The 17,324-nt window shown below is 34.0% G+C and overlaps 2 protein-coding genes across 2 annotated transcripts; one reads left to right on the top strand and one right to left on the bottom strand.

Annotated features, from left to right (window-relative positions):
- LOC110996014 lies at positions 1-1,548 on the bottom strand. The gene is made up of 5 exons (XM_022263497.2): positions 1,338-1,548; positions 1,080-1,168; positions 802-926; positions 445-530; positions 1-141 (listed from the first exon to the last, which is right to left on the bottom strand). The coding sequence occupies exons 1-5, from the start codon at positions 1,405-1,407 to the stop codon at positions 14-16; spliced, it is 498 nt and encodes a 165-aa protein (XP_022119189.2). The 5' UTR covers positions 1,408-1,548; the 3' UTR covers positions 1-13.
- Positions 1,549-1,746: 198 nt separating this feature from the next.
- Positions 1,747-14,600, top strand: LOC110996112 (segment polarity protein dishevelled homolog DVL-3). The gene is made up of 9 exons (XM_045633717.1): positions 1,747-2,797; positions 4,686-4,857; positions 7,421-7,606; positions 8,924-9,069; positions 10,397-10,554; positions 11,352-11,453; positions 12,591-12,673; positions 13,413-13,551; positions 14,359-14,600. The coding sequence occupies exons 1-8, from the start codon at positions 1,919-1,921 to the stop codon at positions 13,547-13,549; spliced, it is 1,863 nt and encodes a 620-aa protein (XP_045489673.1). The 5' UTR covers positions 1,747-1,918; the 3' UTR covers positions 13,550-13,551; positions 14,359-14,600.
- Positions 14,601-17,324: the final 2,724 nt, after the last annotated feature.

The raw sequence follows: 17,324 nt of genomic DNA, 5'->3' as shown, positions 1-17,324 counted from the left end.
TAAATATAGTATACTATTTATTATTTGGAGGCCAGTTCTCATCACCAGTGATAAATATATTAGCCACTAGGTCCCACAGGGCATCGCTGTTAATATCCATATCGAATGATTCCAGCAAATGCTTGTATTGATTCTTTATATCTGATTTTATATTAAGGAAATTATAAGTTCTACTTGTATGCCGGAAAAAATAATCCCCCATATCATAGAATGCTCGGGATGAGCCAGCCTATAATTGTGCTTTGACTAAAAAAAGCAGACCAAAACCATGAATATCTTTTTATAGAAAGGTAAACCAAAACTATTATTGTTCTTCTAGCAATGAAATTCACACCAGGATATTACTAACTCCTTGTTGAATTGTCACTAGAGGCCTATTGTTCTACTTTACCAAACCTATTAATCAGCCATTTCTTATCCATAAAGTTTTATTAAAAAGGATACAGCCCTTTGCCTTATTTGGATGTTTTGCACAGTATTCAAAGTCCAATCTTATACCAGTCAATTCTTTTGCTAAAAGAAACTGTTCCCTGTAACAATTAAAAAAAATTGCTACAATTCAAAGAAAAGTCAAATTAACAAACTTTACTATATTACTTTATATATTAGTTTTACTACTAGTACTATATTACTTTTTGATATAAAACAAGCAATAATAAGTATGTAATATTTAACAAATATACAACTCTCTATAATTAGCACCAGTGTCATAATATAGAAAATAAATATATCCATATTAATAAAGAATCCTACAATAACTGCCTTTATTAATAAGTATTTATGAATAATAAAAAAGATTACCTCGCAGTTTCCAGTTTGTTTTTGTCACTGTCTGCAATGTTTAGACGGGTTTTCATCAAATTGCACACTTTATCCACATCATCGGAGCGCTTAGTGAAATCTGCTAATTGGTTCTTTAGATCCTCCTAAAAAAACAATAAAATTTTCTCCATATAAGATTTTTTCTCCTTTAAACAAAAAAAGGACTGTATTTAACATATGGGAATTTGCATTTAGCTAGCACACATTTTGTATTGCATAAGATCAGATGATTATAGGCTAAATTAAAAAAAACATACATTTAATTTGCTCTCCTGTAGTATTTGAGATTCCAATGCAGTTTGTTTTTTAGACAATTCTCTCCGTGTTTTATCACGATCTAGAGCCTCTGTAATACAATGTTATTTTTTTCAAGAAACACATTTTATAAACAGTAATGAAGATATCTTTTAAAATATACAATTCTGAACTGGCGATAACTACATTAAAGGCCGTCTATAAAAATGCCTCCTGCATTGAAGAAATTCTAATATTTAAGAAATAATTGATTAATTTACCATCTAATTCGTGGCAAACTGCCTCAAATTCCATTTTAATATTATCGAGCAACTTTAAATTCTGAGACATTTTTTTGGTTTAGTTTTAAACAATAAAGTAATATGCCTTTATTTAAATTGGAATAAAAGCTCAGTATGTATCAATTATTCGTTATTTTTCAAACTATACTAAACACCAAAAAATTATAAACAAGTACATAACGTTTTTGGAAATTCAAATATTTAGTGTAATACAAATGTCAATGTCATTGGTAGTTAGGTCGTAGTTAGATTTAACTATCTAAGCTAACTGTCAAGTGCTAACGTGCCTTGAAAAAATAATGATGGCTATTCTGTACCGGTTTACGTATAATTTCTAAAAGTCTTTAAGTTTTTAATTTGATTTAATTTTGTTAATAAAATTATGTAAAAATAATAAGTAATCACATAAAAAATATTTAAGCTTTTTTTAAATTTAACTATTGATACTAGCGCCGCAGAAGGATTAGGAAAGTTGGAAACTAACGCAGCCATTTTTGTGATGGCGGCTGATATTTATAGATCGTAGGGTGTTGTTAGAATTCAATAATAAATGCAGTAAAATGGAGGAAACGAAAGTGATTTATTACATAGATGACGAAGAGACGCCATATCTCGTCAAAATACCTATATCACCAGAAAAAGTGACTTTGCTGGACTTTAAAAACCAGTTAAACAGACCAAACTACAAATTTTTCTTTAAATCTATGGACGATGACTTTGGTGTCGTAAAAGAAGAAATTGTTGATGATAACGCACATCTTCCGTGTTTTAATGGTCGTGTAGTGTCGTGGCTAGTTTCAGCGGAGGGTTCCAATCCATCTGACGGTGCATCTCAGTGCACTGATAGTAATGCTGGTAAAACGAAGCAGACTCCAGGGGCTCCGGCAGCACCTATCACTAGAGATACTTGTACTGATACGGACAGCACTATAAGCTCGAGACCTGGACATAGGGCATCTTGTGACAAATACAAGTACAGAGGTCTGAGAATTAATGGTCATTCGAAATACAACCATGGTCTAGAATACGAGACAGCCTCAGTTCTCAGCTCTGATCTGGACTCCACTAGTCTATTTGATAGTCAATCTGAGATTACAACAACTACAGGGCGACATACAAATGCTTCAGTAGATAGAGCATTGACAGAATGTTCTAGTGTGTCTCATCTCCAGGTTAGCTCGCGGAAACGTCCTCAAAGGAGAAGAAAACGACCACAGGTTATGTCAAGGACATCTTCCTATTCATCTATAACAGATTCCACAATGTCCATGCATATTATAACAGTGACTTTGAATATGGATACAGTGAACTTTCTGGGAATTTCAATTGTTGGGCAGTCAAATAAAGGTGGAGATGGTGGGATTTATGTTGGAAGTATTATGAAGGGTGGTGCTGTGGCGTTGGATGGCAGAATTGAGCCTGGTGATATGATTTTACAGGTAAACAACCATATATTTAAAGTCTTATACAACCTTTTATCAAGTATTCTCTAGTAGTCTCTTTCTTAATAATGTGTTGCACTATTTAAATGTTTGGTTTGTTATAATTAAGCTCAAAATCAGAAAAAATACTTAGCACCAACTATGACTTCCACCATTCATTACACAACCATTAGGTGTCTATTAATAAGTTAAGTGAATATTGTGAAAATTTAATCAAAATACAGTACATTCTAATTCTGAAATTAATTCATTGAGTAGGATTCACTTAAGATATAAATTATAAAGCATAAGTAAGTAAAAGTTTTACTGACTAGTATTTGTATGTTTTATACCTTTTAACAGTAATTTTTGGTATATATATGTTATAAATGTGAATATGACCTAAATGTTATATATTATAAGATAATAATCTTGAGGCTACAATCTTATTGATTAAGATTGACATCATGATTGATGCTTTGTGTAATTTACACATGCAGCTATTTTTGCTATTTGAGCTTATCTCTTGATAAAACAATGAATAAAATTCTTCTATTATTCAAATAATATACTTTACTGTATATATAATATATACTTGATAGTCTAATTTTATCCACCATAATTATGATTTTAAGGTAATTTTAACGATTTGTTGACTACCTAAACAAAATATATGTGAAAGATTTTGCTGAAGTATTGCAAAATCTTTTACTTCTGTATTAGTAATTGTACACATGGGTAGGGAAATCCGTGGGTGCACTGCCAGGGTTTGCAGAACCTCTGAATCAGCAGACTAACATTGCTAATGTTAAACCAATTGTGAATAAATCTCCCTTCCTGTATTTGTTTTTCTGGTTTATTTTAACATCTTTATAATAGGTTGACCAGTTGACCAGGTGTGATTCAGTACCTCAGCTTGCATCTAGATTTATTAAATGGGACACCTGTATATTTAATTTAACATAAGATATATATTCTATTGTTCAAGGCATCATAATTTATAATTCTCAAATTTGTTTATATATATTGTTTCATGTGACCTTTCATTCAATTGTTTATGTATATAATATAAACATTCTCATTACAGACATTCTAATATGTAATTCAATGCTGATTTTTTTTTTAAAACAGATTTTTCATAGCATAAGATAGAAGATATTTAAAAGCAAGGAAAATAACAACTAATATACATATAAATACAACTGTTAGAATATATTTAAATGGAAATCTTCATTGAATCGTCTTTTAAAGTATTTGACCACAATATTAGATAATTATATTTTTTAATAGAACAGGGGCAAACGGGCAGGAGGCTCACCTGATGTTAAGTGATTCTGCCACCTATGGACACTCAATACCAGAGGGTTCGCAAGTGTGTTGCCGTTCTTTTAAGAATTTGTACTAATTATTGTATGCAAACAAAAGGCTATATCACTACATATTATAAAACAAAGTCGCTTTCTCTGTCCCTTGTCCATGTCCCTTTATATGCTTAAATCTTTGAAACTACGCAACGAATTTTGATGCTGTTTTTTTTAATAGATAGAGTGATTCAAGAGGAAGGTTTATATGTATAATATATAATAGTGGAGAAGTACTGTTATTTCTGAGGTTTCTAATGTGATGTCGTAAATAATTACATTTTGTCCGCTTACATTGCAAACGCAGGCTGAACCCTACGAGTTTTATCAAAATAATGCACTAAGTATTGTACACATTGAAAAGGTCTACAGAAAAGTCCGTGGTGGTATATGTCTATCTCTTATGGATAACCCACATTTTTATATACAACGTTCACAGATTTCTGTAGTGTATTTAGTATCAGCATTGCACCCGTGCGAAGCTGGGGCGGGTCGCTAGTACAATACAAAATCTTCATTCACTTTATGTGTATTTCACATTTCAGGTGAACGACGTAAATTTCGAAGATATGACCAATGATGAAGCGGTTCGGGTGCTACGCGAGGTGGTACAGAAGCCTGGCCCAATTAAACTGGTTGTAGCGAAATGCTGGGATCCCAACCCGAAGGGCTATTTCACCATTCCAAGGACTGAGCCTGTGAGGCCCATAGATCCAGGTACCCTATTTAATCAATACTACATTAACATAATAATAATAGCTTTTTTTATTTATTTATTTACACTTCGTTGCTAGAAATACAAATAACACAATATATATAAATTACTAGGGATGCAACGGGCGGACTTATCGCTAACAAGCGATCTCTTCCAGGCAACCCTAGTAAGAAAAGAAAACAATTAAAAAAATGATGGGTGCAAGAAGTGCAGAAGTTATATAAAAAACAAAATAAATTTATATTAATCTATAGAACGTTAATCTATTAATAACTATATATATTATAATAACTAACTAAAACTAAAAAGCTAATCTTACAAATTCAAGAAAATAGAGAATTACATTTACAAAACGAACAGGAGATACAAGAATTACACAGGTCACGATTGATCAGGATATGATAAGGTTAGGAAATATTTATATAGAAGAGTTTTAAAAGACGATAGGGAGGAAGCTAATCGTATAGACTCAGGCAGCTTATTCCACAGCCTAATGGCGGAAATCCTAAATGAATAGCTTATGAAGGAAGAGCTGTGGGATGGAATTTCCAATAGACATCTATTTTATTTCAGCTTTTTTATCGGACATTTCGGCGTATTCTTTAATTTTTATTTTTATTTTTCGTAGATTGTTTCTTTTGTACATTTCTGCTTGTCCGCTTGCCAGGTGGCAAAGGCCTCCTCCAATCTACTCCATTCTGGCCTTTCTAAGGCCACTCAACCCCATGTTGTTCCCGCGACTTGTCTAATGTCGTCGTCCCATCTTTTTTGTGGTCTGCCTCTCTTTCTCTTTCCATCTTTTGGGTACCATTGTGTGACTATTTTACTCCATTTATCTTTTCCCCCTGATCATGTGACCTGCCCATTTTTGTCTTCAAAACAAATATTAACATAAACAACAGAGATAAACTTTAATACAGTCATACTCCGGACTTACGCGATAGGTGGTACTGAGCGCTAACATACAAAGTAATATAATTGGGACTGGAGACTAAATAAAACAAGAATTCAGAAAATAATTAGTATCTAATTCTAGATAATAAGACAAACTATATTAATAGAGTGTATAATCGGTCAGACAGATAGCTAAACGTTTCCGACCGTGCTTTATTTTAATCAAAATGCTAGCGACTTAATATCGATATTTAATTAACTGTCTAGACATTCAATTAACTCTCTGATTTAACTACTTTACTGTGACAAAATTAAACTTATATGAAATATATTTTTTGACGTGACAACGTCTTATAAATTGGTTTGCCGGGTGACACTTCAAGAAACTGCGTTACGCTCCGCTCACGTTATAGACTGTCAAGTATAAGTTGGCGTTCCTGTGGCGGCGCCTCCTTCAACGCTCTGTGTTGCCACTTTTTTTGTTTATTTTGGATTGATGGATATTCTTAGATATTACTTAAGGTAAATAAAAAATTATAATAACAAAAATTATTTTTTATAGTAATTGTGGTCTGTTAGAGGCATTATTCCTTCCAAGAATTCCTTCGTCAGAGTCATCTGTGTCAGAAGAATCTGAGTCGCTGCTATTCAAATCAATTAATAATGGTTCCATTAATGTTTCAAGGCGGTTGTCTGTTATACGATAATTATTTTCAACATTTATAAAGTGATTACAGTATTTCTGCCATTCTTCAGCAGTTATTTTGGAAAATGCATTATGGATTCTCTGTTCCATGTTTTCAGAGAGGCCAGTAACATTTGTGTCTGAAAATATTCTTTTGAACGAACTCCAAATTAATTCGATTCCATTAAAGTCACAATGATAAGGCGGAAGTCTTACAGCCTTATGACCATGTCAAAGTCATCCAAATCAGAAACTGTTAATTTTCTTTTTCTACTTTTACCTGGAGTGACTACTTTTACTGTCTTAGCCTCGGAAGTAGTGTTCTCTGGTGTGGAATTGTCATCACAAGCTGTGGATGTGGAAGGTCCTTGAGCTGCTTGATTAGGGACTTCAGTTCTCGCTGTAAAATTACTTTCCATGATTTTTCCCTCAGAAACTATACGGTTCACGGTTCTTTCAGAAACACTTTAAATAAAACAAAAAATATTTTAAGTTATCCATCAATCACATTTACTTTCAAAAGCTATTATTATTTTTCCCTAAATTTGGGGATATAAATATCACTTGGCAATACTTTACCTGTCAAAGCCGCTGTTCGAGCAAAATTATTGTAGTACGTTTTTCTGCCACACGCCAACTTACACATGACAACCTTTATGCGCTCACAATGAGAGCGAGTGAGAGGCACGCGTCCCTTCCACTCGGGCATGGTTAGCCCGCCTAAGAGCGAGAGAGACAGACATATGAAATTCAGTGCGAGATTCTTTGTATAAATTAATGTTTTAAATTGTTACTATTATTAATTCATCCTTCTTCCTACTATACGAATGAATATTCACATTAAAATTATTTTACCACTCAAAGTCGTTGTCACGTAAAACTTTCGCCCGTATACCGACTTTACAGGCAACCAATTTTTTCGCATTTCTAAACCATTGAATCACAATATGTGGCAGGCTGGTATAATAGGAATGTTGTATATCCAGGTGCCTGGGTAGCGCATACCCAGGCCCTACGCGAAGCATACCCGCCACCTCCGTTATCCACCTTGCCGGCGCCCACAATACCCGAGCGGGCATCTGACGCGGGTTCCATTCCTGCTCATGAGCCACAGCTGTCCGTGGGCATGGACATGGCGTTGGTGGTTAGAGCCATGCTTAGGCCGGATTCGGGTAAGAATATGTTCATTTTATGTATTGTATTAATTTAAATGAAAGACTGACTGACTGAGATATCTTTGTAAAAGTCTTACAAATATATATTACGTGTATATATGTATATATTTGTGTTAAATTCTATTTGTTGTTTTTAAATGTTAAATTTCAGTTTACTTTAGTTTTTTTTAATGTATGTAATGTATGCACTTGCTTGTTTTCTGTTTTATATACATAATTGATTTATCTATATAATCTTTGTAAAAGTCTTACAAATATATATTACGTATATATATATATGTATATATAAAGTAGTTTTAAATTCTATTTGTTGTTTTTAAATGTTAAATTTCAGTATACTTTAGTTTTTTTTGTTTTTTTTTTAAATTTATCTTTATCTATTAATGCACTTGCTTGTTTTCTGTTTTTTATACATAAATTATTTATCTATGTAATCTGTTTTGGCTTTCTGTATTGTCATAGTGTTTTGTATTATAATATGTATAAGTATGAGCTGTTAGATTACTTATAATTAATTAAATAAATATATTTTTTATTAATGGCTTCGAATCAACCGTGGTAGGGTGAAAGATGGCGTGTATTTATTAAATAAAGAGGATTCATTTAAAAAAAACTTACTTTTTATTATAAATATTGTTTTTTTTTGCTGTAACTGATCGCTTGACGGAATACTTAAATTTTAATATAACAGTAGAATGTTGAAATTAAAAAAAAAATAAACAAACAAACAAACAAAAAATCTTTATTCATATAGGTTAATTACACTTACAACGTCAAATATTAAATTAATTGTGAATTTACATTTACTGCCAGTTCTCAAATCAAGAGCATTCTACGAGAAGAACTGGCAATAAACTCTCCGCCACTCTTTTTAATCGCCAAGTTTATTTTTACATAATGTTTGTAAGGAGCTGCAACCATTACACCATGTTCCATATGACATCTTGAGTATTTAAAGAAAAACACTTTTTTAACGGATTATAGTTATGTATTATTGTATTTAAACTTATAATTATTTGTACATAATTTTAAATTTAAACCGACGTTTCGCGTGCTTTACAGCGTGCGTAGTCACGGTGACTGAAGACAAAGGTGTTAAATGTCAAAAAGTATTACAGCTGCAGAAAATGTTGTGTTATCTGTATTTATTTCCCCGGAGTTGGTATCGACTAAAAGATGTAGGGTTTTTGCAGAAATTGCTCACGGTGTCCTCCATTTTCGCGGATTCGTCAAAAAAGTGTTTTTCTTTAAATGTGTAAAAGTTATGTAAATAAAAGACAATACTACATCTTGAGTAATCAAGAACACTTGCAGGTCTCGAAATTCGCGACCGTATGTGGTTGAAGATCACAATTCCGAATGCGTTTATTGGAGCCGATGTGGTGGAGTGGATTTTGCAGCATGTGGCTGGTATCACCGATCGTCGGGATGCAAGGAAATATGCATCGCATATGCTTAAGGTATTTTTATAGAACTACTAGCTGACCTGGCAAACGTCGTTTTGCCATGTATATCATTTATAATAAAAAATAGGGGTTGAAAATTTAGGGTTGTATGTATTTTTTAATGCGGTTGATACAGATGATAAAAAAATAAAAATGCATCTAAGAATTTTAAAAAAATATTTGGGGGTGGATTACCCTTAACATTTAGGGGGATGAAAAATAGATGTTGTCCGATTCTCAGACATACCCAATATGCACACAAAATTTCATAAGTATCGGTCAAGCCGTTTCGGAGGAGATTAACCACAAACACCGCGACACGAGAATTTTATGTATAAGAAGAAAATTATTTATTCATATAGGTAAGAATATGTTTTATGAACGACAAAAAATAGAGTGTGCTTATGACCACACGACTGAAGTGAAACTTCTTTCACTCCATCTGTATGTATATATTTGTGTGTGTACAATATATAAATGTATGTACATATACATATATTAATTTTCTACAAATATTTAAATTTATTAAATGTTTTCATTGGTAAATTAATATTTTTGCATAGATCTTTATTTTTATTCATTATCTTCATTATTGGATACATCTGTGGATGATTGTAAATTGATTAATTATTGTGCTTAGATATACGGAACGTATTTGGCTATGAGAGGAAGAGAGAAAGAAAATGTGCGCGCCGACTGTTGTCTCTTGCTTATATCCCCCACTCAACTTCCGTTCGCCTTGCCCGATCACACTTTTCGTAACGCTTACGTCACGTGTTCGCCAGCTTACTCCCCAAGTCAAGCGCGCGTAAAGAAGTTTCAAAAAAGAAATATACATTAAATGCTTCTAATTTTACATTTACTGCCAGTTCTCAAATCAAAGGCGTAGAACGGAAGAGAAGAACTGGCAATAAACTCTCCGCCAGTCTTTTATCGCCATTTTTTTTTGTTTCATTATTGACGTTATAGTATTGGCATAGTCAGAAGTATAATTTGTGTATGTATGTAATAAAAAAAATTAAAACAAAAATCAGTGGCGCTACAACCTCTTTAGGTTCTGGCCTCAGATTTTTGAATCTGTTTCATGATCATTTTTAAATCTAATAGGCAAGTAGGTGATCAGCTTCCAGTTCCTGACACACATCGACTTTTTGGGTCTAAGACATGTCGGTTTCCTCACGATGTTTTCCTTCACCGTTCGAGCGAATGTTAAATGCGCATAGAGAATCCATTGGTGCACAGCCCGGGATCGAACCTATGACCTCAGGTGTGAGAGTCACACGCTGAAGCCTCTAGCCCAACTCTGTCTCAGTATGTCTGTAATACATATATTTAATTACAGGCTGGCTTCATACGTCACACTGTGAACAAGATAACATTCAGCGAGCAATGTTACTATGTGGCTGGTGAGCTTTGCGCTGATATGGCGGCGCTTCGCTTGAGGCAGCCGGATGCTGACAGTCTGGCGAGTGATACGTTGGCACCGCTGCCTAACCCCAAGTATGTATACAGGGTGTTCAAAATATTTACGACAAAAAAGCACACAGGTTGTGGTTGTATTCTGTTCTAGAAGTGAAACTTTATCGGCGATAGAATAAAAGATTTTTAGCCCGTTCATCAAACAGCCAGGCAAATGACATGGATCGATGGCGTTTTATTGTTTGTTTTATTGACTGTTAATTTAAATTTAGTTTCTTTTTCTGCCGCTCTCAAACTCGAAAAGAAACTATTCAAACTGTCAATATGGCGTCGGTATATCACTTTGTGTTTTCCAATTTTTAATGAAAAACAAGTAGAAAAAAAAGAGTGTAGTGACAATAATAGCGTGACTGACTCAAGCAATTTAATTTTTAAATGGTTTTATGTCAGTTCTTTTTAAGCTATTGCATAGTTTTTATAGCGGGCTTTGAGTGCGGCTACCGATTCAATAAATTCCGTAACGAAAATAAACCTAACAGACGATGACGTCATATAGGTGCCAATACGCGTTAGAGCAGGACAGAACGTATACAGCGTATTCACATCTGTATGACGAGATTGGTAAGTGCGGTAAGCCGGTACGCGTTAGAGTGAGACAGACTATATATAGGCGTGATAGTCTGGTTGATTGAATTAATATCAAAGAGAAAACTTGATTTAATATTGGGATTAAGTATATCAACATATTGATGTCAAATTACCCTATGTGGGAAGGAGGGCCATTGACCAGCTTAAAAACTGACTGGATCTAAGATCTAGTTGTTTATATATGTTCAACGTTAATTGATATATCTTATATTTTAATAAAACTTTTACAGTATGATGGGTCCTGGATATATGGCGTATGCTGGCTCGTACGGATACCAGCCAATACCATTCAAGTACAGCTCGTGTGTCACCAGCGAACACACCATTTATGGGTATGTATTATATACACAACAGCAACTTAGGCACGATTCATATAATTATAAAAGGGAGAGAGAGATAGAGACCGACTGAGAGAGAGTGAGAAAGGACGAATGTAGCATGAAGCAAATAACCTTGGAGCGAGAGGTGAGATAGAGCTATACTGAGAAAGCTTGAGAGAGAGTGAGAAAGGACGAATGTAGTATGAAGCAAATAACCTTGGAGCGAGAGGTGGGATAGAGCTATACTGAGAAAGCTTGAGAGAGAGAAAGAAAGGGAGATCGAGAAAAAATAAAAAAATATGGAAATTATGTTCTATAATTTCTTGTGCAGTAAACGCAGATTTTTTATTTATTTATATTATCTTTAGCACTTATACAATGTGAATAAAGATATACAAATACATGGAGTAATCATAAACTGGTACATGATCATCTATTGGATCTTTTACTTAAGTAATAATTAATTTACAAAGAAGTTTCTATTGTCATGTATACTTTGTACGCACGCTTTTTTTTTCAATTCTAGCATTATCGATGTTGGTATTAATATGTAGTTCTAGTGAATTAATAGTAACTGTTAAAATATATATAAATATATAACTGTAATATTAATAACTAGCGACCCGCCCCGGCTTCGCACGGGTGCAATGCTGATACTAAATACACTACAGAAAATCTGTGAACGTTGTATATAAAAATGTGGGTTATCCATAGGAGATAGACATATACCATCACGGACTTTTCTGTAGACCTTTTCAAAGTGTACAATACTTAGTACATTATTTTGATAAAACTCGTAGGGTTCAGCCTGCGTTTGCAATGTAAGCGGAAAAAATGTAATTATTTACGACATCACATTAGAAACCTCAAAAATAACAGTACTTCTCCACTATTTAATGGATGTTATTATACATATAAACCTTCCTCTTGAATCACTCTATCTATCAAAAAAAACCGCATGAAAATCCGTTGCGTAGTTTCAAAGATTTAAGCATACAAAGGGACATAGGGACAGAGAAAGCGACTTTGTTTTATATTATGTAGTGATTATTTGGAAAGAATCTAGGCAAGATGGCGTCGCACCGTTGCTTATGAAATAGCTTGAAACAAGTTTTTAAGACACTATGCTAATGTATTTATTTTTTCCAGTTATAACCGCGAAGAAAGTGTTCTGTCTGGGAGTGGAGGTTCCAGCGCTGGGTCAGATCATCTCACAGCAAAAGAACCGGCTGGTATGTAGACTTTTTTTTTTTTTTTTTATAGAACAGGGGGCAAACGGGCAGGAGGCTCACCTGATGTTAAGTGATACCGCCACCCATGGACACTCTCAATGCCAGAGGGCTCGCGAGTGCGTTGCCGGCCTTTTAAGAATTGGTACGCTCTTTTCTTGAAGGACCCTAAGTCGAATTGGTTCGGAAATACTTTAAATTTACAGCAGTTGAGTTTCATCTGGGATTCAAACACAGGAATTTATAATTTAGGAATGAAACTGAAGGAAACTAATGAGGAAACTAAAATACATACATTATATATTTATTTAGAAATACTGTTTATATAAGTAACTATCTTTTAAAGTGGTAAAAAATATTAGACTTAATTTTTTTTTTGCATCCCGCTAAGCAAAAAAAATATCTGCTACTAATAAATATACATGTTTATTTTCTCCTATGTGTTAAAATGTGTCTTTATTTAAATAAATGTATAAATAAAAAGTCAATATACAAAAACATACTTAATTAAAAATTACGTTTTGTTACATAAAATGCACACAAAATGTGTTGTATTTTTTTTTTAAATATATGTTTTTTTTTATTTTAAATCTAATCTATTTGTTGAATATATGAAGAAATCGAAGCGTGTCTTAAGGAATTTTGATAGATTAATGGATCGTCATTATTATTATTATTTTCTTTATATTGTTTTTGATATCTCATTTGATTTTTCATCATGTTATGTCTGTCTGTCTGTCAGCGAGCCGTGAGGGCGAGGCGAAGTCGTCAAGCGGGTCTGGGACGAGCGTGGTTGAGGGGGGCGGGGGCGGGGGCACGCGGCGCTCGCACTCCAGCGGATCCGACCGGGCGCACGACAGGCCCGTGCTGTTCCTATAACGGTTAGTGAGTAATATTTCAATTATGTTTCAGTAAAGTAGTTAAATTAGAGAGTTAATTGAATCTCTAGACAGTTGATTAAAGATCGATATTTAATTAAGTTGCTAAAGTTACGTCATACGCGTCAGGAGTTCTCTGTTCTTTACGATCACAACGAAATAATTTCACCAAATACCACCATTTGAAACAAAAACACTAAATGTAATCAGCTGTTGTAGTGACCGCCATCTTGTTTAACGATATTAATCAACTTTCGGTCAGACAGATGGTTAAATGTTTTTAACGCTTTATTTTAATCAAAATGCTAGCGACTTGATTGAATATCGATATTTAACTAACTGTCTAGAGATTCAATTAACTCTCTGATTTAACAACTTTATTGCAACAGATACAAATGTCTGTAATTCACTCAAGGATAGCAGTCTATTTTTAAATTTTACTCAACGCACATTCCATTTTTAAATCAGTCCTGTACTATATTTGATTGTCATAATGGGTCTGTGCTAAAGGTGTGTGATTTAATAGAATATTCCAATTTTAAATAAACAAATGTTTATACTTTTCTTGATAAGTGTTCCATTTTTAAATTGTACTTGTCTTAGCACTCGTTCCATTTTTAAATTTGACCAAGTTGGCTGATTCTGTGGTCAGTGACCTCACATAGCACATTCCCTTTTGTATGGACACGATCGATATTTAGAGTTTCTAGAACTTTTCTGTATGGATAATAAAATTGTTTTAGCAAATTATTAAATTTCAAAAATCAGTCATAGGCTATTAAGCAAATTATCTTTTGGTTTTTTTTTCAGGACAAAGTTGTAAGAGTCCGCTACTGCCAAATAAGATAGTCTTGTATTAACGTGTAGTGTAAGAGTAATAATAATATAATCATGCGGTGGTACCACCGATATCATTGCCATTTTTTTGTACATACCCACATTGGTACACAAAAGTGAAACACTTTTATGTTTATTTTAATATTTTTTTTTATTTTATTTATCTAAGTATTCCTACAGCTAATCACTAAACAATATCCAAACAATTACATTACACACAAAAGCCAAAACCGAATACACATTGAAACAGAAACATAAAGCACAGTTGTAAGATTGATTGATTGATTGATATATATATATATATATATATATGAGTTTTTTAAATATGTTTTTATGAATTTTTTAGTCACATTAAATATATCGATTTGCTGGTAATTTATGTTGTAATCTGTAGTTAGGTAGGTATACGATAAATAACCGAGTTTCGTAAATAGTTGGTATTAGAACGAGGAATTTCGAATAATTGCATTTGCCTTGTATTGGGTGATGAAGGGGTCTTAAAAATATATAATATATATATACTTCGATAAATTATTTATATTGATTATATTTTTCAGTATTATTTTTAAAAGATTTTCACAAGTTTTTGCTTATCACCGATACTTGATAGGCGGTCAATATATATCGCGATAGGTTTTTTTTTCGTGGGAAAATGCGTTACGCATACCCTAAAAGTGAAGGGTTATGTGGGACTCATAGTGCATACCCACTAAAACCCCACGGCGCCACCAACAATCGCCCGAGGCAGGACACGGTAACATCTTAGTCTTGTCCGTATATCGCCACGCGATCAGATAACTCATGGTCATCTGCGGCCACAAATGATGGCGAATTGACCTTGGGTCAGCCAGGGCCAGTCACATCGGCCAATTGTTTTAGCCCATGTTCGATATTGACTTGAATCGACAGTAGTCAGAAGATCATTGTTCGGAGTAGACGTGTTTCGTAATGGACGATAATTGTCTGTATTGCCATAATACACGCCAAACTTTAACTTATATTAAAGCTATAATAAGCAAAACACAAAAATACATAGCTTTTTTGTGAACATCTTAGTCAGGTCTCATCCACATTAACACATACACACACACACACACAGTCAACGAATATTGATGAATCACAAACAATCTAGATTGTATGTCAATATACAATATATATTGACGAGCCATACAAAAATTAAATTTAATTGTGTATCACATTGCAAATATTGAGAAAAATTTGCTTATAATGTGTGTTTGGTTTTCCTGTGTTATTGGAAATAACACATGAATACCAAACAGACATTACCCACAAATTTTGCACACTTGGTTTCCAAGTAAATTTTTATTCCCTTCATTTCCACGAATTTCTCCAGAACGAAAAGTAAGTTTTAAATCTGGTTTATGCCAACTTAATCAGTCCTAAGTTTGGTTAAATACGGTTCAGTAGTTCTTGACAATAATTATAATGGATTCAGATATTTTTCAATCTTACAAATGCCAAACTGATCCAAATCCCGACATTCCTCTCTGCCATGTACCACCTGCTTGTTTTCATTTTGTTCCACCTGCTGATTTTTTATATAGAAAAGGGGGCAAACGGGCAGGAGGCTCACCTGATGTTAAGTGATACCGCCGCCCATGGACACTCAATGCCAGAGGGCTCGCGAGTGCGTTGCCGACTTTTTATGAATTGGTACGCTCTTTTCTTGAAAGACCCTTAGAAATACATCAGTGGGCAGCTGGTTCCACAAAGTGGTGGTGCGCGGCAAAAACTGCCCCTATTTTTTATTTGTCTCCCCCTTTTTCGTGTGCCGTACGTTAGGCAGATTAGTAGGTTTTTTGCTCCACTTCTCTGTTACAATGTGCACTTACCACTTTAGTTTGTTTTTTATTTATTTATTTTTTACTCCTACAGCTAACATAAATTATATATAATAGCAAACAAATAATAGCAATTTATTGTAACATCTATTTCCTTACAACTAATTCATAAAGGAAGCGTTCAAATTCTGGAGATTCTTGACCCCCCCCAAATATAGTTATATTATGTGTTCCGTTTGACGTCCGAGGTCCATTATGAGAGTACATCGCTTCCGTTTCCGCCCAAATCGCTAGTTACCGACCTTTTCCCACCACGTGACACCGCCGCCAGCGCCCAGCGTTTGAAACTGGAACTAACTTTTTATCGCGCTAAAGCAAGCCGCCAGAATTCTTGTTCATTGTTGCGTCGTTTTTCGTCTAGCACAGTCGCTAGTGCAAACTTAAAAAACGAATCAGTATATTTAAAGTTATATCGACCTAAAATTTATTTTCAAAGTGAAAATACGTAAATCGGTGAACTCGGTTTTCACGTTATAATTACAAAATCGTTAAGAAAAGTTCTAAAATCGGTGAAAATTGGTTAAGTAAAGTGCTAAAATAGGTGAAAAATGGTTAATAAAAGTGCTAAAATCGGCGGTGTTGGCCACGCGGTCGAACGTGCCTAGCCCGCACTTTACAAAGCCTTCTCATAATGTCACGGAAGATTTTGTCTCTAACAAGCCGGGTTCTTCGCAAAGTTCGCAAAAGCACGAGTGAAGAGGATGAAGAACCGCCGCCAAAACAAAGACGAAATAACCACGTGCGCAGTAATTCACGTGATTCTTCTCCAGATTTGTTTTAAAGGTTTGAGTAATTGTCGCAGAAATTGGTGAGTCATCTTAATAATACTTTCTCCAATTATGCTGCGTTATCTGGCATGTTTAAAAAGTGCCTCAATCTATATATAATAATAATGCAAACCTAAACGACCCGTTTTTAAACCATGCGGCTTAACGCTTCTGATCTGAACTGTGTACGTTATATGATATACAAAAGAAATACGTTGCTTTTTCTGCTTTTACCGATTTCAAAATTAATAAAGACGTTTCCTAGAAGATTCTTTATAATTGTATATCATGGAACGGTTTATGGTTTACG

This window comes from Pieris rapae, chromosome 24, assembly GCF_905147795.1.
Source record: "Pieris rapae chromosome 24, ilPieRapa1.1, whole genome shotgun sequence".
Lineage (NCBI taxonomy): Eukaryota > Metazoa > Arthropoda > Insecta > Lepidoptera > Pieridae > Pieris > Pieris rapae.
Note: the sequence above shows the minus strand (reverse complement) of the source record. Positions and strands in the feature narration are given on the sequence as shown.